Source organism: Falco naumanni, chromosome 9 (assembly GCF_017639655.2).
Source record: "Falco naumanni isolate bFalNau1 chromosome 9, bFalNau1.pat, whole genome shotgun sequence".
In the NCBI taxonomy this organism is placed as follows: Eukaryota; Metazoa; Chordata; class Aves; order Falconiformes; family Falconidae; genus Falco; species Falco naumanni.
In genome coordinates, this window is record NC_054062.1 from 35,833,546 (window position 1) to 35,860,781 (window position 27,236).

The window sequence follows — 27,236 nt, forward strand, 5'->3', positions numbered from 1 at the left end:
GAAAATAAATTGAGGATGTTTTCATGCATGTTTGGATCTTACGGTTTTATAGAGGAAAAGGGCCTGAAATCTTGAGTGTTCTCATGACAGTTCACTACATCTGTTGCATTTGCCTCGGTTATTTAGGTGCAGGACATAGAGGGTTCCATGCAGAGAGGAAAGAAAAAAAGAAATATTCAGGCAGAAGGAAAGATATACTTGGAAATGTTACACTGAAACACCTAAGAAGATACGAAAAGATTAGTTCATGGGGGTGGGACACTCAAAATCTTACTCTCATAAGATGTCATTTTATTTAAAAACTGGGAAATACATGAGATATTTGGAATTTGCAATGTTGCATTTGTTTTCAGAACTGGTTGATCTACCCGATCCTTACTGGCTTTCACTGGTGATAGAGGTTTATCCGATTTTGCTATTGTCAGACAGTCAAGCCCAGTTTACTAATCTGTTCAGAAGTACTTCTGTGTGTGGTGGCCAGTTCCCTCAAGGACTGTATATTCTGGCAGTGAGTTTTGATCACTCCTCTTCTGAGATATATTTGGGAATTTGCTAATTCTGTCTCTTGCCTCGTGGCTAACAGCTGTCTTATTTGCCATGGTTGTTGTTAGACTGAGATAGGGAAAATCAGAGGTTGGTTATTGGTTACATGATCATAGAATTTGACAGTAACTTTCTCTTTCTGAAAATTATGCTTTCTTCCAGTTTAATATAACCTACAAGTTTACTGCTAAAATAAATTTTTGTCTTTATACTGACACTTTTTTTCTGTCTGCATGAATAAACTGGTAGGGGCAAGGCAGTAAAACAGTTGAGTTTGAGTCAGTTCTTTGCTTGTCCTATTCTCAGATAGTTATGTTTCTGTACTCGTGTGGTACTGCTGGAAAGCCCTCCGTTGCTAACATTTCAGCAAAAGGTGCTAAAGAAGAGGTTTCATCAAGTAGTTTACATATATATCTTTCGCTTGCTGTTACATTTGGGGACAGGGAAGGACCTTTCTTCAGATATCAAATTTCACTTTGTGGCTGTTCCAGTGGATTAAATCTAGTGCTGGTGTGCGTGGTACATTTTTTGAAAAATTGTCAATGAGACACAGGTCATGCTTATGAACAGTTTGGATTTAGTGGAGTTTTCAGCTAACTCGGGTTGCCAGAGCACAAATGCAGTCCACATACAGTTGCTTTTCTTTGGTTGTAATCAGGGCTCTGCATGCTGCGGTTTGGGGAAGGAATCCTTAGTTTAGTTCTTCAGCTGTCTTTACTGTTACCTAAAGCAGGGAGAGAAAGCTTAATGGGGCTCTTAAGTACATTAAGCCTGCCACCTTTGTTGAAAAGGAAGTAATTTCTGAAATGTTAACTGTGCAGAATTCTCACTTACATGTATGCCATCTTTACCTCAGAGTATTATGTTTAATTTGTTATCCATTTTTATTTTGGCAGAGGCCCAGTTTATCAAAATAATCTTCTAAATGAACTTGTGTGAGATAAGGCTTGTTTGAGCACATGAACTTGAAATAAACTGGTTGAGTGGGTTCTAGATTTGTTGGTTTAAAAAAAAAACACAACAGAGACAACAATGTAGTCCATTGGTATTCAAATACCCTTTATTAATTAATTGCTGAAATAGAATCTGTAGCATGCTTGACAAATAATATTACAGGAAACATCTAAAGTTACATAATACTCTGAGGAGATTCTTGATGTTAACAAGGTGGTTGGTTACAGATGAACAGGGGCAGTGATAAGCCTCTGGTGTACAAGGTAGAGCTAATTTTGTTGAATCAGTAGTGATTATGGTATTAATGCAGTACTATGTAATTCATTTCTGCAGAACATGGAAAAGACAGAGACATGCAAAATTAAGAGAAGTGCAAAAGGAACCAAAAGATGAGTGAAGAGGCTTGCAGATATGTAGTGCCCCACAGTAGTTAAATTAGCAGTTCAAGAATCTTTCTGGAAGAGTGGAAGGTGAAAAGCTGAAAGAGGTAGGGAACGCCACATAATAAATCTTAAATGTATTTTTGAGTACAGTTTCTAACTTTATTACCACAAAAGTAAAAAATAATAAGAATTAAAGTAATAGTGTAACTTTTGACCTGAAGTATCTTAAAGAATGCAAAAATAACACATGAACTCTCCCAGCAGCTTATAAATAGCTCAGTATTACTATTTTGATTTGTTATGGAAAGAAATTAAGTTTTACAGTACAAAATGGGTCAGAAAGCAAGCAACATTGTGACATTACTTTATTGCCCATTGGAGGTAAGTTTTCAGTCCACAGGAATATGTTTTTGCACTCCAAACAATTGTTAGTCTGTGTGAGTTTTATTAAGCTCATAAAAATGTAGATAGTCATCATTAATGGATGTAAAAGTGCAGTAATGACTAGTAGACATACATATATCAGTGTAGTCTTTTCCTTAAAAAAGTATAGAGTGATTATTGGTGACCTTCCTTCCTAGTTTTTCCATGACTTTTTTTTGTATGAGCAGGCACTTTCCTCGGAAGACTTTTTAAGGCTTCATGAATAAAGGCTAGTGTAGTACAAGCTAAGAACACAATAAACTTGTAGGCAGTAGTTCAGTGTACTACAAAATTAGAAGCAAAGAATATGTAAGTACCTTTTTTCATTAATAGTTGGAGGAGAGCAGACTAACTGTTAAAATCAACTTGAGTATATAATTTTTATCAACTTTGACTGCTGTAATGCTGAATTTTGAATTTCTCCTCAGTTCAGTATTCAATTTGTCTTCTATAAATGAAATATCTTCTGAACTGTGGTTATTCAGCATGAATCTCTTCCTTGATGGATTGCTGTATTGTATTTGTGTCTGTTGTTGTTTCTTATCTGTCTGCTCCCCCTACCCTGTCTCCCCACCCCAAGTTTTGTTTGTACTTGGTGCCCATCTTTTCAGGTTACAAAGATAAAGCTTGATGGGTCAGAAGGTCATTGATGCTTTGCCTTTTGTGAAATTTTTGGCAAAGCAAGTTCCTCGTCTTGGTTTAGGCCTTTTTAACCCTCTACGTTACAGTCACCATGTTAGTGACTTGGTAAATTCATATAAGTGTTAAAGTGACAGTGTTTATAATTAGTGTTCTTAAAAGGTATGGATAAGAAATAGTCATGCTTGGGTTTGAGGAGCACCGATAGGTTTTTGTTCAGATGTTTATTATGTGCATTAACACCCTCCCACCCACCCCCAAACTGGCAAAATGACAGGATTGGTATATTAAAATTTCTAGTAAAGACTGTATTTGAAATCTTGTGACACACAAGTTAAATTTTCTTGATTTGAAACATGTCAGATTTTATTTTAGTCATGTCATTGTTTTCCCTTGCTTTTGATCAAGAGTTTATTCCAAACACTTAAATATGAACAGAGCATTCATCACCCAAGGCTATATGCACTTGCAGCATGGTCTTAAGAATTTCTGTAGGGTTATCAGTGGGAGCAACTGGGTTGCCACTGAGCTCTTCACACTATGCTGAAAAACTACAAAGAACATATTTCTGGGCATACCCTGCAGTGTGGTGAAGGACCTTGTTTAGGGTAGGCAGAACTTTGTAAGGTCTTTCCTCAGTGGAAAAAAATTTCTTGACAGCAGATATTTGCTGTGAAGAATAACAAGTCTTTATGAAGAGGAAACACACATTTTCTTGGAATTAAAAAATTAGTCATTCTTAGTGATTTACATTATAAGTGAATTAAGAGCTCTTTTTGGTGGAGCAGGGGGCATCATATCTAAAGAACATAGTGCTTCATTTAGTATATTCATATGAGCAGAATGTAGTTAGATGTCAGACTACCTGTTCCCTAGAAAATATTGTTTTGGGGAGTTAATGCAGTGAACTTGACTGAAAAAAAACACCTTTGGGTCTGCATTTAATCAAGATTTTGCAGTGCGGACAGTAGAACAGTACAGCTGTTCTCAGCTGAGTATGGAACAAGTGGTGAGGCAGATTTATTTACTCTTTTGCTACTGAAGGTCTCGCTTTTGCATTTGGCTTTGCATATGTGTTCTCATCTTGGAGTTAACTCTGAACCAGGATTCTTTCTTAAACCACTATCGTGCATCCTTGAGTAACAGTTGGAATGTCTCTCACAAGGACTATTACCAACAGAATTGTGTTTTCCTCTTCCTTTTCAGTGGAATCAACATGGTAAGACCTCTTGGTCATCTCAGAGTGAAGAGGCAGTCTCACTTTGCACGTGAACTTCTACTTGTCCTGAGGCTTTTAATGGATTTGGAACATTTTTGTCTGTAGGAAGGATATTACATTATCTTTATTACCTCCAGCAATATATGGCTCTATGGAATTGGCTGTTGCAAATTTTCACACCTTTCTGAAGAATCTTTCTTGGCACATCTTTATAGCAATTGACTGGAAGTAGGTGGGAAACCAGTGAGTTGTATTGGAGTACCAGGGATATGTTCGTGAAGTATTTGTATGTAGGCACATGGAAGGCCATGCAGTCTAGTCCTCATCTTCTTCAGAAACTGTCTTAGTCTCTTCTGAATTTTGGATGGGAAAAGTAGTTTGGCTATGCACTAATTCCTTGTAATTATTTGTATCAATTAAGTAAGAATAATAAAAGCCTTTGATAATAGATCATCATTGAACTATCATTCTTTTGTGGAAATAGTGTCCTGAAATATTGATAATTTTTCAAGATTTGCTTTTATTTTGCAGCAGCTACACTGTAGAACTTGTTGCATGAGATTTGAATAATTGCAAATTAATTACATACACCTGTGTTTATATCTACATTGGTATTTGCAGCACTACAGAGGTCTATTTCTCAGGCAGTTACTGATCTACATTAACACTGGAGTGATCTATCTGTAATGCAGCTACTTCAGTGAAGGCTATGAAGACTGGCAAGTGTGTAGTAGTTTACATAAGGATATTACATGACTTCAGCAGGATGAAAAGATCTACTGAATCCCAGTATCCAGACCTCTCTTGTGCCTTTGTCAAGCCTGTCTGTTACAGCCTGTTGATGTTGAGTTGTAGCGAGCTGGAGTGCTTCTTTTTTCTTTCATCTCTTCAAACTTGTTGAACTGTGGAGTGTCATGGAAGAGCAGTTTTCCATTTAAAGCAAGCTGTATCTCCACGGTGTATAGTAAAATAAAAAAGAAGATAGATTTGTTCTTTCATAGATTTCAAGTTTCCTTATACATTTTCAGTTTAAGTTGCACTGATACAACTTATTTTAGTAGAAAACCGTACCACTAATTAAAATAATAATCTGTGGATAGCATAGGGCATAAATCATTCAGTGTTTAATTACAACAAATCATAGCAAATGTTATTTGATCTTTAAGGTCTTAAAAATAAGTTTTTTAAAAAATTAAAAGGTTGGACATGGTTTGAAGGGCTTTGATAAATTAACAGGCACAACTACAAGTAATCTAGCTAAAGCCTTAGAATCTTTAAAATTTCCTGATGTTACCCAAAACAACTCTGCAACTATTATGTGCTGAACCTAAACTGGGGATAGGTTATCAGACTTCCTGTACTGTCACCCCTTACCACAGCTGCTCCTTCTTTTTTTTACACCCCACCACCCCACCCATGTTTCTTTATTCAGATATGTTCTTTGACAAATTAATTCCCCCAAATAATGAAGGCTTTCTAGCAGAGATGTTTTTTGGCAAGTTTGAGAGTCTGGGGATGAATACTTGCTTACGAAATATTTGTTTGTTTATTTAAGGTGGCTAATCTTGCTTGTTCATTGTCAACAAATGAAGATGGAATGAAAATTGTCCAAATGGCAGCTAATCACATAGAGACTTTGTGCCCACAGGTATGACTTTTTCAGTTAATTCCCATTACAGTGCACTAAGCATTTACTGTATTTTTGTCACACAACATAGAGGTTTAGTCATGCTCCTTCAATCTGAATTCAGATGCCATTCACACAGCTTGATGTAGTAAACGGAGACAAAATAATAAATCAAGGGCAAATAGGTAATTTGTTTATTTGTTCTTAGTGGTTAACATAGGAATTGTTAATTGTCTGTATTGATTGAGAATCTGAGAAAGCTGAAAAAAATACAATATAAGAAATGTGCTGATCTGTTTCTGAAATTAAACCTAATTGAATCAAGTGTGACATAAGCAAGTTGTATTTTTACTCATAGAAAGCAATACATATTTTGACCTTTAACTTGAAAAGTTATTACCACTCAGTTTGGCTTTTGTATATGTGAATCTTAAAGTATGAATTTTTCTGATTATCACCAATCAAAAAACTTAAGCTTTTGTCTTAAGCAGATGAATGAAAACCAGCAGTTACAGGTAAAGTTTTGGAAATTAATATCTTATTAAAAATGTATTGGCTCTGTTCTTGTCATGTTCAGAATTACAGAGACATAAAAACTGCACTTATATCTGTTTAGGGCAAAGATTATACTCGTTTGTGTGAATCTGATCTGAGTGTTTCAGCCCCGATGCTGCATAATTTCAAGATCATTAGGTCTTTGAAGAACAACTGTAGTTTACACAGTGGCCCAAATATTCTTACACTTTTTTGTGTGTGAATGGTAAATATATTTGAAATAGAAGGCAAAGAGGAAATGTTAATAATATGTTCAATTGAACCTTGAGAAGTCCCTTTTATGCTTGTTGAGTAAATGCAACAGGGGAAAAAGAAACTTGTGTCAAGGAAATGGGATATTCTGAAAATACCACAGATCAGTGTCTTCTCTTGAATCATTCAGTTTCAATGTCTATTTTTATAACTTCTGCAGTTCTGTGTTTCACGTCCCACTCTATTTGATTTAATGTGTTACTGGTTTTATAAGACGGTTGCTGCCTTGTAAGAATTCATGAATAGCTTCTTCCAGTTTCTTAGTTTCTCCAGGGGTACAAGTGCACCTTTGAATACATTATTATGATCCAGATGTAGCTTTTTAATTGAAAACCTACACTTGCAGTATTGCATCTGATACCAGAAACTCCTGAAATCTAATTTTGACTAAAATATTGATTTTTCTCCACAGCCATTTAACTTGATTAAGTTTAACTTAATTTCCTATCATAAAGTAGAAGTTTCTTGTTTGTTCCCCGCTTTTTTTAACCTCAAGGTAAACCAGGGGTGCATTAGTTGATGATTGTACATCTGTCTAAACAGAGAATGTGGCATGCACATGATAAGATTGTATTACTATTAACGGTATGTTCATTGTGCAGGATTTGCTGCTTTCTTAGATAAGGACCTTTCCCTGGGAAAGAAACTGACATTTTATTTAAGTAAGAAATAGCAGAATAAGGCTCCTGCATTTTACAGTAAATCAGATTATGCCGTATCATTTAAAATGCCTCCACAGGGGAAAGACTTATCTCTGAAGATCCCTGCAGGGCATATCAATTAGAGTTTGGAATGGGGAAATTTGCATGTAGAACTTCCCAATGTTCTTAAATCTTTGGAGTAAAAAATGGGGTTTTATGTGTTCTGAAAAATATGTTTCTTGAGGGGAATCACTTAGTTTGGATTAAAATCTGAAAACAGAAAGTAAAACCTCAACCCTCACACCCCAAACACACTAACCAAAAAACGCAGCAGCAAAACCAAGCAAAACTTCCCATGTAGCACTGGGGAACAGACAGAGAATTGGCAAACCCTGGAGAAAAGCCTTTATGCTTATGTTATATTAATTATACTGTAGTTAAAATGTAGAGGGTTAATTCTGAACTCTTGACTATTTTTTTTATCTCAAGTGAGATTATTAGCAAATATTTTTACTGTTCAATACATGAAATAAGCTAGGCATGTATATTAGAGCTGATTGAAAACACATAATGCCTGTTGTTCCTGAAGCTTCATGAATACTTCATGAGAAATTAGTTTTATATATATTTAATATAAAGTCAATAATAATTAATAGAATAAAGAAATGAAGAGCTGCTAGCATAGGTTCTGATGAAGGTAGAATTATTTCTGTTCATGTTACTAGCTTTTGGTTGGGGGAATTTTTTTTAGTGTTGTCAAGTAGGTAAAATCTACAATGTCACTTGTTCTGTGCGAGAATCCATGTTACTTTCCTGGTGTGCAGATCAAATCATGATCTCATGAAGTGCACGAGAATGAAAGAAAAGGAAAAGAACCCACAGAAGCAAATGAGTGGTTTTGAACAGCACAGATATAAATCTGTAGAGCTGTTTTTGCTAATACAGTGGCATGTTTGAAGAAGTCTGTGGTTCCTCTAATAATTAGTCGTCTGGAATAGGCAAAGATACCTGATAGATGGTAAACCTGTCAATATAGAGATGGAAAAATATCCTAAATGTAGGAAACCAGAGATTAGCAGACAAGGGTCTGGCTTTTCTGTCTTAATTTTTGGTAGGGTTTTACATTTTTACAGGCTAGTAAGCTTTCAAGTGGTTCAACAATTATGTCTGGCACAGCAGGCCAACAAGAAGAGGAAAAGGGAGAAAAGACCTAGAAAAACATGTGTGTTTGTGTATAAGGAGGATATAGCCTGTTATTTGACCTGGCTTTTGTGTTAGTACTGGATTGTCTTTCCTTACCTCCCTTAAGGTTGGCCTCTGTTTTTGCTGGGCTGGGGAGCTCTGCTGAGGGATAAGCTTGTGGAATAAGGATGGGTTCTGCAGCAGGCTCTGACAGAGGGAGGAGGTGAGAAGGAAGCCATTGATCTCATCTTGGATGGAGTTGAAGGCCTTAGATAATGCAGCTTAACCTGGGGCAAGGATATGGTGTTGGTGTCGAGCAGAGAATCAAGGTTGAACAGGAGCTGAGGCAGGAGATGGCGTTCAGGTTCTCCCTGAAACTCCCATTTATTAGAAGCATACATAGTGGAAGTGCTGTGATGCACATAATGAGACATAAAGGTGTTTTCTTCCGTGAGGGAATGGAAGCCAGGGAGTGCCAGGAGCATTAATGCAAACAGATCCTGAACTGATATTTTTGAGGGGAAGAATAACCTCGAGCCTAAAGCTGGAACAGTTGTTTCAAAGTGGAGATCAGAAGTGACTAGTGTCAATGCAGCAGCTGGGAAGAGCTTTGGCATGTCAGAGGGCCCTGGCTAAAGCCTTTTTATAAGCATAAAGATCCCTGGAGAGTTTTAAGAAGCAGGAGGTTTGGGCTTGTTTTGGAAGAACCATGCCTGAAAAAGCAAATTTCAGGCTTGCTTCCTTTGAAGGTGACATCTCGCTAGAGCTTGCTACTTACTAGTTAGTGAGATGGCGCAGACTGGTTAGTTCTGCAGTGAGCCACAACTGTTCTGGTACATCACGAAAGCAAGCAGAACACAGGAAAAACACATGAATGTTAGCTTAATCTGTGTTTAGCGGTAATTTAAAAAAAAAACATTCAATCTTATGCAATATTTGTATCAGCTATTTTAAAAAAGACAAGATATACACTGGTATAACTGGAACCTCAGATCTTAGTATTTTTAGTGAGCTCTGTTTTTCTCGTAAGTATTGAGAGAGAGAAACCATGTAGTTATAAAGCTATTAGGTGAGAAGGAAATCTGTCTAACAGGAAACCCATTAGAGGTTGAGTTGTTCTTTGTGTTTAAAAAACAAAAGTGGAGATGAGGGAAAACAGCCTTAAAAAAAAGAGAAAGTGATTGTATCTTCAGCTATTTTAAATGTGTAGGCAGCTGTAACCTCATTTCTCTTCTTAACTTGCATCTAACCAGGAATATATCAGAACCTGAAGCAGATATTACAGCATATTTCAGAACTAGTTCCTAAGCTGCTGGAGGAAGTTTGCAAAGACATAAATGTCCTTTATAGCTAGCTGTTGTTGATGCAGAATGTATTATGAGGAAGACATTGATTCAGTGGATATGAAATGCATGCTGAGCCAGTTAAATTTGCGGTCACTCCCAGTGTGAAGCGTAGATGCTCAGATAGTGATACTGGCTCTGAGAATGCTTTCTGCCTGAGTCTTCCCTTTGTATTCGAGCTGTTAGAGCTGTTGGCTAAAAAGTAGTGCCTGTTACTTATCATTTGTTGGGTAAATATGATAAAGAACAAGCACCTTGTGGTAGGCCAGAAGCTTTGTCACAAGCAAGACAGTGTTACAACCCATAGTAGATCTGGGTATTATGGGTTTACTTAAGAACCAGGGAGATCAGGTTTTAATCTGATTGATGATACAACACACTCACTCATTTGTTTCCCCCATAGTGGTATTTTCATTAGGTCTCAGCTTCCCTTTCCAGCAGGGAGATTGCTGCTAGTCCCAGAAGGTTGGGCGAAAGTTAGGGTAGCTTTGTCCTATACATCTGTTCGCAATCAGCTGTCTTAATTTTACTGTTTTAAGGTCCCTAGGTGTCTCACAGTATTTGTCTCTACATGTTTTCCTGACCTCCAGGGTCTTTCCTCACTTCCAGGATTGTTTCTCTAGCCAGGATATTCATCAGCCTCTTTTTTTGGCCCATAAACCCTTAATTTTTCCCAACCCAGGTGTGTGTGCAGAAGCATGAAGTGTCATCTGCCTATTAACTGGTGGCTCTAGTTTGTGTCTCTCCATTAATGGTTGACTCAGGATATGTCAGTTTTGTTTAGCTGAGGTGGTTACAGAACTTAAAACCAGTACATACCAGTTGCAGTTAGCTAGTAGCAGGCTTGACATGGCCAACAGTCAAAATAGTCCTGTTGATAACTGTTTCTGAAAGCAGCTATTGCTCTTCTACAGCCCTGCTGGTGGAAGACTGGAACAGACAACATGTGGTATGTATTGACTGGGGTTACCTGAGCACTGATCTCTGACATACTTCGAAGAAATCCAGACAAAGCACCAATCCAGTCCACAAGCTGCTTGTATTCTGTCCTCTTCCAGAGTACACTGATTACACCTACAGTTCAGTGCAAAGTAGTATTAAAGCCTTCAGCAGCCTAACAGTTACAGCAGTCTGCCCCATGCATACGAACACTCAACTGGGAAGCTCTAATTTCCAAGCAAGGCTTGCACATTCTCTGCATTCTTTCTTAAAACTGTGATCATAAATTTGTTATGCTTCCTCTAAGTTTTGCTCCAGCTTTATGTTTTAATGTCCTATAAAATCATCTTCAGAAAATTGTGTGTTTTCCTTATTAAAAAGTAGTAGGGGGATTTAGTCTTTCCTTTGAGCTAAGTTTCATTTTACACTGAAACTGTTTAGCCCTTTCAAGTTGATACAGATAGATGGATATTATGTTCTTCTGTGTTATTTTCTAGGAAGTAGGTGCTGTATTGAGCAAACTTAAAAACTCTCACTTGCAGAAGTGAGACTTGATAGCTTGTAAGTGGGCTGCACCTTCTGATGTGTTACATTTTTCGAGTATTGGAGTTTAATTATATATTTTATGATGCTGTAGATTTTTGAAGCTAGCAATTTACATTTCCTGTATATTTACTTTTTCATGAGAGAAAATCAATCATCCATTTTGTTATTTGTTCTGGTACATTAAATGGTAGGGGACCCTGAAGGAGTTTTTTATTAGCCTTATAAAAACTCTTCACCAATATCACTTTAATAACCACAATTGTTTCATCTTCTTGGTTGAACTGTGTGGGATCTCCTTTTATCTACCTTAATACAATTTTCTTCAAATACAGCAGTCTTGTGTAAGGGCAGAAGTATTGGAGAGAACATGGTAAATCAGTGAGTTCTCTACCATCTGCTTTAAAAGAGAGAAAACAGATGTTAGTATCTCTGCAGTATCAGACATCTTCTTAAGTACCATCTCCAGCTTCAATTGAGAGATTAATTAAAAGTACCTGTTGTGCTTTAGTAACAATATTTCTAAAATTAAAAGAAAGATATTTGTTGAAGAGATACATTTTCATGTAGGTTTTCACCATCTTAGTGAAGTACACATGCAGTGCTGCTTAGTTACTGGATAAATTGTCATTAATCTTGATAGTTATGGTAGTCTGAACATTTCTTTTTGATTCCTTCTCTTAAATCTTTGTTCCACAGCCAGTTTAATCTGGCATTTATCATCAGTGCTGCTAGAGACTTGATCTCCCTCCTTATTCTCAAGCTGTTATTTCTGCCTCCTTCCCTTGTGACTAACAGTAGCAATCATACAGCTATTCAACAGTCTGGATCAGGAAACTGATGCAGCTGAGAATTAACCTGGGAAAGAAGTAAGGTTAGTTTTCATTCAGGTCAGTTGCCTGATGGTGTTTGCCATATGGCTGAATGAATGATCGAATACTGCCTGCTGGCTCCAGGGAAGGAATGAGGGAAGAGGAGTCAGGAGAAGCAGGCCACTGCTTTTGATTGCAATGCAGACCAGTGCCAAGTTGAACTGACAGTGGCACAGCTTTGGTATTAGAAGTTAATGTTTGTTTTCAGTATTAGTAGATAGGTGTTAATGGCTACTGGGAGACACTGCATGGAAAAAGTTGTTGGTCTAGTCCTCAAGTATCATAATAATACACTATCCTATTTGGATGGGTGATCCTTTGTACCATCAGAACGCTGCAGTCTTATTGTGACAGGTGATCTGCAGAAAAGGAACACACATAAAAGCAGCTGTGCTCCAGTCTGCAGTCTGGCTATCTGACAAGGACTGAAAACGATACGAAGAAGAAAACCTTTCTCATATCCTCTAGCATCATTTACTGACATGAGTAGTTGTAGGATGTTACCTTTTTCTGTTTGTGGAAACTGAGTTTTGTTTTAAAAAGATGATAAAATGTGGCATTTTTAGCTGGTTGGGGTACTATGGACTCCTAAAGCGGTGGGCCACCAAAATGCATTGGAAGGGCTAATGCTTTATGGTGTTACACAAATAGACTTAACTAGATACTTGCTTTGGCTTGAACTTCTGCAATAAACAGTTTGAAGGGAAAAACAGTAAAATACTATGACTCTTAGATTCCCCTGAAAGTCTTATGTTGGCTGTGACTGCTTGGCTGTTTTATGGTAGTACTTGGAGAGAGAATAATTAACTACAAAATTCCTTGAGGTTTTCAATCTTAAATTTAATCTTTCAGTGTCTGTTGTGTTAGAATAGAATCCTCCACAAATTATCAGTTTATAATATTAAATAAAAATACCAGCCCTGAGTAGCCTCAAATTCTTTAGCAATACAGAAGCTGTTCTGGTTTATCTTCTCTTCTGCTTGCCCCACCTGTAGGTAGTGGACATAAGACAGGAGAATGATTGAGTTTCTGGAGTGTGTTTGCCGTAGATTGATACTGCACCAAAGTGCTATGAATGTTTTATAAACAATTTATTTTTCCCTGTGCCTTTAAAACTTGAAAGTATTTTTCCTGGAAAGGTATTTCTTTTTCATCTCTTCAGCTTCATCCTTTTTTCTGGATTTATAAGTTTTCCTGAGATGCCACATTTTGTTGGTGACAGTCCTGCGGTAGAATGCCAGGGAAGGAAAGAAAGGCAATAAAACATTATTAGAAACTTGTGATAAAAGAAGCCTATTGCATCTGGGGAGGAGGGTGGTCATACAGTAGGAAAGCTTAGAGTAGGGCAAGACAGAAAAATAATACCACTGTTAAGAAACGTAGTTCTGTATGGTTTTTGGAAGAGAGGGGCAAACAACAACAAAGAGCAGAGTATGTAAATAGCTAATAGCATGCAGTAACAGAGAGGTATCAATAGCATAGGTTGACAAGGGAATGATTCCTCTTGTTGAAGCAAGCAGCTAAAATCATTGATACGTGGTTTCATCTGGCATAACTGTTCTATGGCTTTGGGCATATCACTGTCATAAGCTTTTTACCTAATTCTGAGATGTTTTTCAGCTGGCATACTGGAAGTCTGATGGGATCCTTATGAGTGCTTCAGCAGCCTGAAGGTGGCTGATGATGTAGATGGTGGGGAACAGATGCAAGCACTTAGTCTGGCAAGCACCAAGGAAAGTGAATGAAGTAGAGATAAGTTTGAGGTAGCTGCAGCACTTGACAGGGTGGGACTGCATGGTCCATGTTCTTGTATGTGGTAAGGAAGAAGCTTGCCATTTTCTAGTGTTTTCTGCACAAGCTTGGAAAGCAAAGGCACAATAATTCCCACCCCCTTCCCCTGCACACCCACATTCTCCCTGTCACTGATGCAGGGTCAGACTTCAGTGATTTGGGGAAATTCTGGTATGTCTCTGAGGGAAGTGTCTGACCTGGAGAAGCGTGAAGAAGTCAATCTTAGAAATTTTGGGTGGTTTCATGTTTCTGATGAGTTTCTGAGTTTTTAAGTTGACCTTTTAAATGGTTTCTGTAGAAGTAATATAAAATTCAAAGCAGCAGTTGACTGCCCTTCTTGTGTTTTCATGATTTCTTCCTGGAAAGTAAAATGTTAAAATGTCATTAAAGAAGACGAAGAGAGGTAATGTGGTCTGCAAGTGGATTTTCAATGTTATATTTGCAGAATGATAACCACAAAATATATCTGGCAATTCAACTCTCCACTTTTCTAAAAAATTCTAAATTAAAAAGCATTAGGAAATGTATCAGTAAGAACAGCTTTGGAAGTAATAGTAGAAGTAGCAAGTACAGCACCAGTTTGGTTCCTGTATCTCTTAAATTATTGTGCTTTATTGTTGATACTGATGCAGTCTCATTTGCTCTTCTGAGTTAGAAAAATCTTCACTTACTGCCCTGAAGCTGTCACTACTATTTTAAACAGTATAATTTTAAGTGAAATTTCTTTCTGATTTCTTTGGAAATTGCTGTGTGATGTGATGTGCTAGCTAGACGTGAACTCATGTTTATATTTATGCATAAAATAGGAATAAGGCACCTGTGTTTCTCAATATACCACTTCTGTCTGCTTTTCGCTTTTTCTGGGAAAATGCAAAATTAATTTTGAATTAATAACTGCAGTCACACTAACTGTGTTCTACTGTAGCGTTGCTGATCTTGAAGAAAGTAGACTGTTGTTGATGGTTGATCATATATCTAAGGCAGAATTATTATCCATACATGCCTAGTGTTCTGGGAAAGATGTTCTTATTAGGAACTCTTTCTACATAACACACTGCATCCTTCAAACATCTGTTTTACCTGTATCTAAATCATGGCGTGTGTAAACAATTAGTAACACTTGAAAAATCAACCCATTTCTTACTTCCTTAATGGTACATCTTTCTATTGGAGGCAATAGCTTGCCTCTTTCTTGATCCTGTTTTAAGTAAATATTCTGTTGGGCTTTCTGCATGTGGAAAATAGAAAAAAGGCATTAGAAAAATAGCACCAGCAATGTGGGAGGGAAAAAGTAATCATTTGATGGTGGGTGACACACCGTTTAGGTAGTGTTGGGCTCCTCTTTTACAGGATCATAATGTAAATGATGTGTGGGGACACAATTTCATGATAATGAGTCACTGTACTTGGGCTTCAGAAATTCTTCTTATCATAACAGAGGAATAAAGATTCCTTCCTAAGGAGAGGGGAGAAAAGATTTTATTTTAATTTCTCATTACCTGCCCTTAACTATGCTCACTGTCTGGAAAGTAACGAGGGTTTTGCATTGCCATCTGCACTTCTTTTAGCTCATCGGGTGTACAGACTGTGTAGGCAAAATACAGGACAGAAAATGAAAATGAGGAGGAAGTGTAGAAATACTTACTTTGCCTGAATGTCCCGCTTTCTTCCTAAAACATTGATAATACATTGTTTTCACTTTCCACCATTTTCTTAATTCCTTCTGGGTTTGGATGTTTGGTGGTGGTCTTTTGTTGTTGTTTTTGGTTTTTTGTTTGGCTGCAGACGATTTTACTTGAGGGAATTGTGGAAAAAAGTGATTTGAAACTCCTGGTGGGAAATACTTCAGTAGGGCAAGAAAACAAACCACCAACACAAATCCCTCAAAATGAAGTGGTGAGGATCTTTGGGACTACAGTTTTATCAAGGGGACAGAGAAAGTGTGTTGTTATATTGGCTTCATTTTGCAGCTACTTCAGTGTAACATCTGGTGGTGTGACAAAATATTTGTTTTGGAGGAACCTGTAAAATCTTCACAGTGTTAGTGATAGTTTTATGCTCTTATATATGGAAATGTGTATCCCTGAGCAAACAGTTATTCCCTTGAAGGAACAGTATTCCACTTTATCTGTATGAATGTAACTGAAATCTGCTGCTGTGACAAAATCATATGATGCTGATTCTTGTGGGCTAAATCCATTAATATAAAATATTACTGGAAATAATTCTCTTGAAGTCCCACCTTGTTCCTGAATATATAGAATATACCTGATTTGTCATGATGCATTTGTGTAATGCTCATGATGCTGTCTTAATCTGTTAGCTCCCAGATCTTACTGTGTCTTTCAAGTGTTTTGTTTTCATTGTTGTTTCTCAAGCCTGTACTTCTCCTGTATACCTTCACAGAATGAATTGATGAAATTAATTTTCAGTTCTTCAGATGAGGTGATGGCATTGTGTACACATTGTGGGTTCATAGTGCTTTCAGGACTATTCTTAGGGTTGGCTAGGCTACACAGACAACTTGTGCAACATTTTGCATTTGTTAAAAGCTCTATGGAAACCTTAGTGTTGCTGGCTTTCACATTTTTTTCCCCTAATATATTGTCCACATCTTTTTCTGCTAGGATCTTAAATAGACTGCAGTCTTAAATTACCTTGTTCAGTCTGAATTGTAACTGTCCCTTTCAGTTAACTTCCTCAAATAATTGAACTATTAAACCACATAACTTCTGATACCCAGGAAATCAGACTAGGCATGGATAGCAGGATGGTTGTAGTTGCCCTGGGTCAAGGATGTTTACCTTAATTAACCACTAATAGTAAGAGGATGTACTATAGAGAATATACACATCTAGTTCCATTGCAGTTGTAATTTATCTCTGCAAAGTTTGCTACATGAATGAATAGCCCATAAGGACCTTTCTGTTTTATATGCAGTGCACTATAAATTGGGCTAAAGATTTACTTGGATATGAAATCCAATAAACAGAACGCTAAAAACATAAGTGTAATTCTTATACTGTAATATCAGTATGCAACTAACTTAATTGATAATTATGGGTGTTGTATTGAGACACAGGTTTTTAATGCTGAATGCCTTTCAAGATCAAGCCCCAAGACTGTGAACTCCTATGGAGAGTTTCCTTTATGCCTGCACTCTGGAAAGCTGTACTGTAGCTGTATGAGTATAACTTGTGCTGTTGACAGTATGGCTTACACCAGTTTGGTCAGCAAACTCAGCTATCACCAGTGCTGACAATTTTTATACTGGTGTAGTTGGTATACTGTGATGGAGCATTTACACAGCCTACGAAAACAGAAAAAACTTTCATCTCTAAAAAGCATTGCTATATCAAGAGACTTTGTTCTCAATTTAATGTTATACTTAAATGAAGATAGCAGAGCTCCAGTTCTGGATGGAGCACTGTTGAAGGTATGCCTTCCACTATGGCTTTGTGTGTAACGTAAAAAATGAAACAATATAAATAGAACTAGTTTTGAACCTTTTTTAAACATTTTTCTTTCATATATCAGCAGGTCTTGAGGAATATTTTAGCCTTCTATTTCAAGAACTTGCTTTGGACGTTAAAATTTGCATTTGAGAATGCATTGCTTAAGGCTCGATAAAATTTTGTGTTCTGTGCTTTCTGAGCAGCATCTAGTTGTCCCCACATACACAAACCATGGACACAAGAAGTAATTGTTTAGTCAGAGAATTGAAACTGTAGTTAAAGTTGTTTACAGTAATTGACTGTTATTACTGTTTGCTTGATCCTAAGCAAGACATGGGATACTGGGTGTGAAAAAAACCCGACAGTTTGAGGAAAAGTGTTTTTTGGTTAAGTGTCAAAATGCACTTTTGATGCTTGAAATAAACTAGGGGATTTGTGTAATCTGCCCCCTGTACGTTTGAGTATCTTATCCAAAACATTCCCTGGGTCATTTACAGACACTATTCAATAAGGCAGAAACAGAAATGTTTGTTTATTTTCATTACTTCAGTTTCACTGTAGCAAAATAGAGAAAGTACTTAACAACTGAAATTACTGATTTCATGCAAATCAGGCACCTGCTATCTGACCTACAAAAAACCCCAAACCCCAGCATATTTTCATAGAGTTAAAGAATCATTTAGTTTTGAAAAAAACTTTAAGATCAAGTCCAGCTGCTAACCCAAGACTGCCAAGTCCATCACTAAACTGTGTCCCTAAGCACCACATCTATGTATTTTTTGAACGCTTCCAGGGACGGTGACTCTACCATCTCCTTGGGCAGCCTTTACAATGCTTGACCATCCTTTCAGCGAAGAAATTTTTCTTAATATCCAATCTAAACCTCCCCTGGCACAACTGGAGGCCATGTCCTCTTGTCCTGTCACTTGTTATCTGGGAGAAGTGACCAACAACCACCTGCCAACAACCTCCTTTCAGGCAGTTGTAGAGGGCAGTAAGGTCCCCCCTGAGCCCCCGTTTCTCCAAACTAAACAACCCCAGTTCCCTCAGCTGCTCCTCATAGGACTTGGTGCTTCAGACCCATCACCAGCTTCATAGCCCTTCTCTGGACACGCTCCAGCACCTCAGTGTCTGTCTTGTAGCGAGGGGCCCAAAACTGAACACAGGATTCGAGGTGCGGCCTCACCAGTGCCGAGTACAGGGGAACAACCACTTCACTAATCCTGCCAGTCACACTTATTTCTGATGCAAGCCAGAGTGTTCTTGGCCACCTGGGCACACTGCTGGCTCTTCATGTTCAGGTGGACGTCAAGCAGTACTCCCAGGTCTTTTTCCACCAAGCAGATATCCAGGCACTCTTGCTCAAGCCTGTGGCATTGCATGGGGTGATTGTGACCCAAGTGCAGGACCTGGCACTTCTCCTTGTTGAATCTTGTAAAACTGGTCTTGGCCCATCGGTCCAGCCTGTCCACATTCCTCTGCAAAGCCTTCTTGCCATCAAGCAGATAAACACTGCCTCCCAGCTTGGTGTGGTCTGCAGACTTGCTGAGGGTGCACTCAATCCCTTCATCCAGATCGTTGATAAAGACATTAAACAGGACTGGCTCCAGGACTGAGCCCTGAGGAGCACCACTTGTGACTGGACACCAGCCAGATGTAACTTCATTCACCACCACTCTTTGGGCTTGGCCAGCCAGCCAGCTCTTTACCCAGTGTAGAGTACACCTGTCCAAGCCATGAGCAGCCAGTTTCTCTGGGAGAATGCTGTGGGAGATGGTGTCAAAGGCTTTACTGAGATCCAGGTAGACAACATCTGCAGCCTTTCCTTCTTCCACTAGGTGGGTAGTCTTGTCCTAGATGGAGATGAGGTTGGTCAAGCAGGACCTGCCTTTCACAAACACACACTGGCTGGGCCTGATTCCTTGGCTGTTGCACACATGCCACGTGATGGTACTGAGGATGATCTGCTCCATAATGCTCCCTGGCACCCAGGTCAGGCTGACAGGCCTGTAGCTTCCTGGATTCTCCTTCCAGCCTTTCTTGTAGATGGGTGTTACGCTGGCTAACCTCCACTCTTCTGGGACCTCCCCAGTTTGCCAGGACTGTTGATAAATAATGGCGAGTGGCTTGGTGAGCTCTTCTGCCAGCTCCCTGAGTATTCTCAGGTGGATCACATCCATTCCTACAGACTTGTGCGTGTCTGAGTGGAGCAGCAGGTCACTAACTGTTGCCTCCTGAGTTGTGGGGACTTCATTCTGCTCCTCATCCCTGTCTTCCAGCTCAGGGGGCTGAGTACCCAGCGGGTAACTGGTCTTGCTGTTAGAGATCAAGGCAAAGGCAGCATTAAGCACCTCAGCTTGTGTAAAGTTGCAGAAATTGTTTTCATAAAAACCAAAAATTTTATCCCAATGTAATAAAAACTTATTTCTGTGTATTACTAGGAACCACTGCCCAGACATCAGGAGATAAAGATACGCAGGATTGTATTTAATTTTTAGCCTGGAGTATCAGACCAATAACGTTCATAGTATTGTTGGCTTACCCTCTCCTCCACAATTCTGTTTGTTCTTGAGGGATTGCTTTAGCTGCGTGCTCTTAATTTATTTGCAAGATTCTTGGATAGTAGCATGTAATAACAATGTGGAAATGAAATCTGCCCCTAATGGTTGCTATCAAGAAGACCTTTACTAGATTAGAATCAGCTTTCTTCAATGACCTTTTCTCGAAGCTTAAAGTTACCTGATAATTTTGGAATAAGGAAATCCATATTTCTAAAGCTTAGTACCAAACATAGTCAGCTATGTCACTATCAAAGAAAATACATCCATTGCAATCCCTTTTTCCTGCTTTAAATGATTGGAAAGGAGGAAGAAACAGAATCATACAGTAGGTTATTTAAATGCTAGTTCTGCTAAAACAGAGAGAGATTGCAAACAGGACTTTGAAATTCTATATTTAGTCAGAATTTATTTTAAGTATTTTATCCATTGCATGTAGTGTTCTAGGGATTGCTGTGTTCTTCTTAATGCATAATTATTTCTTGTTGGAATTTTTGAGTGCCTGTCTGAAGCAATAGGTGTCTTAATCTTTTCGAATATAACACAAAAATTTACGGTCATGTGTTTATGCTATCATACCACCTGTACACCTAACCTTATAACTATCAGTACTTGGGTAAGGTAGAAGTTCTCAGGATGTTGTGAAAGAGCAGTGTGCTGTGGGTGGAACTTTTCCTGTTTTCAGAAGAGGAGGGAAGTTTCTTGTGGAAGTACAATCTTGCTGTGTCACTGATGTGTTACTTTTGATACAGTGATTAGATGATCTTCCCTAACTTTGCATCTCCCTTTAGCTGTTTTCAGTGGGTGTAGATTTCACCTTTTAAATTTGTTGAACAATTGAATTTGATTTTATTAATAAATATAGCAAGTAATTGATTTACTCTTGGAATACATTTATCCCTCAGGTAGAATTTCTCTGTTTTCTACAGCTGTGTTATCAGCATGATCTCAGTTTTATTTAATTATATTGACAGAAATACATTTTATGATTAGATATTTTGTATACAAGATACTCAGCTTTCAAAGCTTTTAAATTATTAGGGGGGTTTCATACTTCTATTTTAATGGCTTTTTATGGCAGATGCCAAAGAAACAGCATCATATATCCCTGAGCCTTTTTATCATTGTGGTGGGTTTTTTTGCTTGCAGGTTTTTTTTGGTTAGTAGTAAATATGTATGCCTTCTTACAGAGCTTGGGGATGTCTGGATATTTAAGCCCCCCCACTGCATTGTTTAAGAGAAATACAAGGCACAGTTTGACAGAAATAATGTTCTGCACAGTTTTCTGTTAAGAGAACAAAAATAGCAGGCTGCCAACATGTTTCTGTGGTTTCTTTAGTAGTGACTGTTGTGTCAGAAAATAGTTCCGTGATATTGCTGCATTATCTATTCATAATTATCTGTTTACAAGTCTATTACCTGTCTTATGGCATCTCTGAGAAGTGAGTTGTTCTTGCCACAGAAGGAGTCAATGTTAGTAACTAAGTATGTGTCACGTAATTATTCTCTAATTGTCTGTTACAGAACAACATTATACAACAATTCAGTTTGGAAAGGACGTTAAGATGTCTGTAGCCCAGCCTTCTGCTCAAAGCAAGTTCAGTTCTGAATTTCAGACTGGTTTTCTCTAAAGCTGGACTGCTCAGGTCTTGAAAACGTCCAAGGACAGAGACTGCACAAACTCTTTGGGCAGCCAGTTCCACTGCTTGACTGACCTTGGTGTGAAAAGTGCTCTTGCGCACACCGATGCTCTCACTCATCAGAACCTCCCTCAATTTCTGACAACTGTCAGAACGTCCTCCCACCATGTATGGTGGTCTCTGTCATCTTTGTAATCTCCTCATATGTACTGAGTCCCTCATAATGCAGTAGGTCCCTCTGAAGTCACCTTTTTTCCAGGCTGAACAAGCTCAGTTTTCTCTCCCTCCTTGCAGGGTAAGAGCTGCAACCCCTAACCATCTTGGTGGCCTTCTGCTGAATTTGCTCTACTTTATTGGTGTCTGGTATCAGAGAGAGGGTCCAAAGCTGGACACCTGGTCACAGTTTTCTAGATGTGACCTAGTAAGTGTCATCTTTTTCATTCTGCTAACTATGCTCCTGCCCTATGCTGTTAGCTTTCGTTGTTGCTGGGGCTTGCTGCTGATATGCATTCTAAAATGTTGTTGAGTGGGATGTCGAGTCCTTTTCCAGCAGAGCTGTCCCCCAGCCAGTTAGTTCTCAGACTGTACCATGACAAGTAGTTATTCCATCCCAGCTGCAATACTGTTTTTTAGATATTCAGTTGATCATTTTTGAAAGGAGGAAGCAAAACCTTAGGTTCTTTTGGATCAGAAATAGTTGGACCTGAGTTTTATTCCTTGCTGATACTTCAGCTACAAAAATGTGGAGCTACAGAGTTCCATCTTCCAGTAACAAACCTCAGCGGACAAGTAATATGCTTTGGATTCAGTTTCTGTTTATTTACATGAATGTAGAGCATGCTGTTCTATACACAGGAAGAACTGACTGGAGACCATTTATTTACTTTTGGCTCCAAAGAAACTCCAGCCTACATTCAGCTCATAGCTTGAGTTAGTTTAGTGTTTTGGGCTGGGTTCTCAATTGTGTGTCAGATTTTGGAGACATTAGGTCTGCATGCAAATTAAGAGAACTTTGTGGCCTTTTACACTTTCCATGAACACAAGTTCTTCAGAAATACCAGCTTTAAAGGCTGTTGATCTTGCCAGTTTGGTGAGATTAGAGAAGGCAACAAGTGAAGTACCCATCTGGACTTTGCCTTGTGAGTGTGTTTTTTACATTTCTGCAGCGGATCATTACTAAATCTTTGTAATCTGTGCACAACTGCTATACTTCTGGTATGTGTGTCTGAAAGTCCCTTTTGGCAGAGTCCATGAGAACTGAGTCCTGAACCAGGTTTGAGTGCAGTCCATTTTCCATTTGCATACTTTGTAGAGCTAGATCTTATTTTTCTGTGTAGCTATCCATGCCTTTCCCTTAGAGATGAACACCCCATCCATGCACAGCAAATGAAGCAAGTCATCATTTTAAAGGATGGGATGAAGTAGTCAATCACTTGACAGTAAAGTCTGAAGAGCAAAGTTTTGGCTATGCTTTGGTTAGATTTTGTGGTTTTCATGCTGATGTGATTCAAATGTTAGTAACTGTAAACACTGTAACTTTGTTTACTGCTGGGTGTGGATAAAGGTGGCATAGTGTGGCCCTTGGAGAAAAGAAAATGAGGGACATAATGCAAAACTACCAGAAACGTAAATTCAGTGTCAGGAGTGGTTTGGGTTTGTTTTTTTTTTTTTTTTTTTAATCGGAACTCCAGTCTTACGATCTTGTTTTCAAAAGTGTGAATTCAGTCCTAAATAGAAAAGACTGTGATTTTGGGAACACATTTTCTGAAGTTCTTGTTTTTGATGTTGTAGCTGCTTTTGAGTTGTTGTTGCATGTAGCTGTAAAAGATACTGCATACAGAAAACAAGAGTTAATTCTGGTAGGATAAATGTTCAGGGCAGCACAATAATGACTGTCAACCTTTGTTAGTACATCAGATAAACTGACACATTCACCTTTGTAGCAAGCTCCTTGTAGAGACAGGATTATGAAAATATCAGTGGCATAGAAACATGCAGGTGATCAAAAGGCTGGTTACAGATGTTGACGAAAGTGAGGTAAATGGTTGCCTGAGAATTCAGTTACAAATGAGAGAGGGCTTAAGTGGCCTGTACTGGTGCGTGGGGCATTTCCTCCCTGGTTGCAGGACCTTACATTTGCCTTTGCTGAACTTCATTAGGTTCCTCTCTGCCCAACTCTGCAGCGTGTCCAGGTCTGGCTGGATGGCAGTGCAGCCTTTGGGTGTATCGGCCGCTCCTCCCAGTTTTGCATCATCAGAAAACTTGCTGAGAGTACCTGCTGTCTCCTCATCCAGGTCATTGATGAGTAAGTTGAGTAAGACTGGACTCAATACTGGTAGCTACAGGCCTGCAGCTAGAATGTGCTGTTGATTACAGCCCTTTGAGCTCTGCCATTCAGCCAGCTCTCAACCCACCTCACTGTCCACTCATGGACCGCCTTGACATATTTCCCAGGCAAAACAAAGACATGTGTTCTATATCCTGTTCTGCAACTTAGCTATGACAGGATTTTAATTTTGTTAGTATCAGTCTGAATTGTTTTGTGGAATGTAGATGTTGACACACTTGTGGAAGCCACATTTATTCAGAGTGGAATTAAGTCTTATAAGAATATTGAACATTAGAACAACTTACCTTGGAAACCCTAAGGAACGTTGTCACCTGAAATGTTTAAATCAGTATTAACAGTCTTCGTATAGAACATAACTGATTTAACCTCTAGCTGTAAACTTCCTGAGGGAAGCCCTAGGTAAATTCTATGTTTGTATTACTTAGGTGGTCAGACTAGATGATTTGTGGATCGTGTGTAACCTTAGAGTCTACCAGTCTGTGTCCAGTGCAATCTGTGTACTGTTAGATGAGGATGCCTGCCTGTGCTGTAGTTTTTGCATTTAGTGAAGGCTTCAGGACTTTATTTCCAGAGACACCTGGAGTTGTCTGAATTTCAGAATTCACTCATTTAATAAAGTTGACTACATTTTGTAACAATTGTGATCTTCCCAAGCAGTTTACCTCTTTACTGCATTTGGCAAGATAAAAATTTCATGGTGGTTCTGATACTGAAAAAGTCTTACATAGTGTCATTGTTATTTTTAGTAGAAGCAATCCCCTGGTAAATCTACCAAAACAAAGAAGAAAATACCAGGGAAAAAAAGACTTTATTGTAATCAACCAGAAATTTCAGGTAATACTTTATTGGAGGCTTGAACAGAAAAGTTAGAACAGCATTTCAGTCTTGATGGACACATTTTCAAACCTAAACTGTTTCATTAATGTGGTGAATGGAAACAGGACCGATGTGACCTAAGAGTTATTGAGTTGAAATTTTGAGCCCCTGGCTTAGGAAACCGATCCTGTGAAATTGGGTCAAGTGTGACAGGAATAAAAACTGTGAAGTCTCAGCTGGAGGGAGCTGCTGTAGAGGCAAACAGAAATGGGCTTTTATGTATTACATGTGGAAAGTTCTTGTGTCTTTGATATTGATGTTAAAATAAAGAAAATGTAGATTATTTCTCGTATGCAGCTGTGGAATGTCCAAATGTGATCAGATGTACAGGTGCTGTTTTGGTTTAAAAAGCTCAGAGGGTATTAATTGGGTGCTCGTACTTGGCCACCATTTTTCTGTCTTTGTAGACCATCTCCTGGACCCTTTGGGCAGCAGACACTGGCATGGTTGTATAGCCAGTGCTCTTAATGCTGTATTGGTAGCTCAGGTTGTATAATGTTAGATGTATGGAGGAGAGAACCTAATACTTAAAAATTGTACAGAAGTCTGTGTGCTGCAGAGCCTAGCTTTGGGAGGACTCCTGTGCATGTTTCTCACCGGTAGTGTAAGAGAAAGCACTGCAGTTACACTTGTTCTTGAAAGCTGTTTGCAAGCTTTCCCATCTCACAGTATGGTTTAGGAACCAGTTCTGGAATCAGAGCAACAAAGGCAGAACAGATCTGCTCCTTCTCTGTTGGCTGAGTTGTATTTCGTCCTGACCACTGCAGATGTGTTCAGTCCACATCCTAGAAACAGGATTTGGGCTAGATCTCCACCTGGCAGGAGCTCAAAACCTTTCTTGTAAAATCCCTGGCCTATACAGGGATTGGCAGTGAATTGGTTTTGTGTGTGTTTTATATCTTAAAAAAAGTAACTAACTGTATAAAATGTATGCTGGTTGCTTTAAACATGCTTTCCAAAATGTGTTCCCATTTTGAGTTTTAAATACTAGTGGTGAGTATTTGTTTACTTTATAACATTTTCAAATATTTACAGTTAGGATTGGGAAAAAAAGATAATTACAAATATATCATCCCAACTCTAAAAAATGTTCCACAGTCCGTAGATGATGCCTGTTTGATGCCAGCCTTGATGCTTTTTCTTCCTGGCAGTATTAGAACAACTGCTCTTCTCCTGTACTATAAGAAATGTTTGTTATCAAGTCAGGAAACTATTTCTTCTTAGCTCTGTTTTGGTGTCATGTGTAGTTCACTTTACCTCTCCTCTTTCTTCCACCAGTACATGAGCAGCTCTTCCATGGTTTAGAGCAGGGGTCCTCAAGCTACAGCCCGCAGGCTGGATACGGCCCCCCAGGGTCCTCAATCCGGCCCCCGGTATTTACAGAACCCCCCGCTGGGGGTTGGGGGGGGAAACCAAGCAGCCACAGATACTGCCTGCCACTTCATCCGCGTGCCGGCCTTCTGGTTAAAAAGTTTGGGGACCCCTGGTTTAGAGTTTAGAATTTAATATATTAATTAGAATTTAATATATTCTTTGCCAATATTTTAACTACCCTGCTCTTAAGTACCTTAGTGATGGAGAGTTTAGAGTCTGTTGAGGCCATCTGTTTTTGTGCATATTAACTGTCCCTTCAGTTAGGCATTTTATTTAAAAAACAAACAACACAAAAAACAAAACAGCTTTTTCTCTTGCTAGAGTTCTGTCCACTACTTCCTGTCCTATTTCTTGTGGCAGAGATTGCAGTTTTATTTCTCCTATTCAGAAAGCTGCCTTCTATGAATTCGAAGATTGTCGTGTATCTCCTCCCTATTATACTACAGTTTATATATGCTACCAGTGCTGCTAGTCCTTCTGTCACTCTCTTTCCTGTAACAAATCTGTGACATAAAGGATTGCTAGTAATAGGTTGACCAAAATGGTGAAGGTAGCATTCTTGTTGCTGGTTTATCACCATATGCTGGCCTATTAAGGTACTTTGCAAAGTATTTTTATTGCTTTTTCCAGGACCAACATGCAATTTCAACTGTTCCTTCCTTTCTAAGAAAGCGGAAGATAACTTAGAATATATTTTATTGGGAATTTGGTTTTATTCTTCTCTTCAGCTTCTCTTTCTCTGCCTTTTAGTTATTTTCCATTTATTTGTGTACGTGGACACTGTCCTGAATTTGTTACATTGCATGTTTTCTGGGTGTAATTTTGGAATAGTTACAAACACCCAACATTAAGAATGTTGCTTGCTTCATAAATTCTTGTTCTTTACTGATTTTTTTTGTTCTTTTTCTTGTAATGTGTTGTGTTCTGGCTGATGAAAACAAAACTTAAGGTAGAGTAACATGATTTATGTAAGTGTAATGCTTATTAGTATGGTTTGTAAAATTGAAAAACAAAACATGAGTTGTCTAAAGGACAAATTGATTTTTCTGCTAATTGCTAAAATCACTAATTCCCAAA

General features: G+C 38.5%; 1 protein-coding gene across 3 annotated transcripts in view; it reads left to right on the forward strand.

Annotated features, from left to right (window-relative positions):
• CTNNA3 (catenin alpha 3) overlaps positions 1-27,236 on the forward strand; it is a 509,885-nt gene that overhangs the window by 336,008 nt on the left and 146,641 nt on the right. For 2 of the 3 annotated variants that reach the window (XM_040606308.1, XM_040606309.1), the window contains one exon: positions 5,717-5,809. In XM_040606308.1, the coding sequence (XP_040462242.1) occupies positions 5,717-5,809 (93 nt within the window). Of the gene's footprint in view, positions 1-1,830; positions 1,985-5,716; positions 5,810-27,236 lie in introns of all 3 variants that reach the window. The other variant, XM_040606311.1, reaches the window with a different exon arrangement.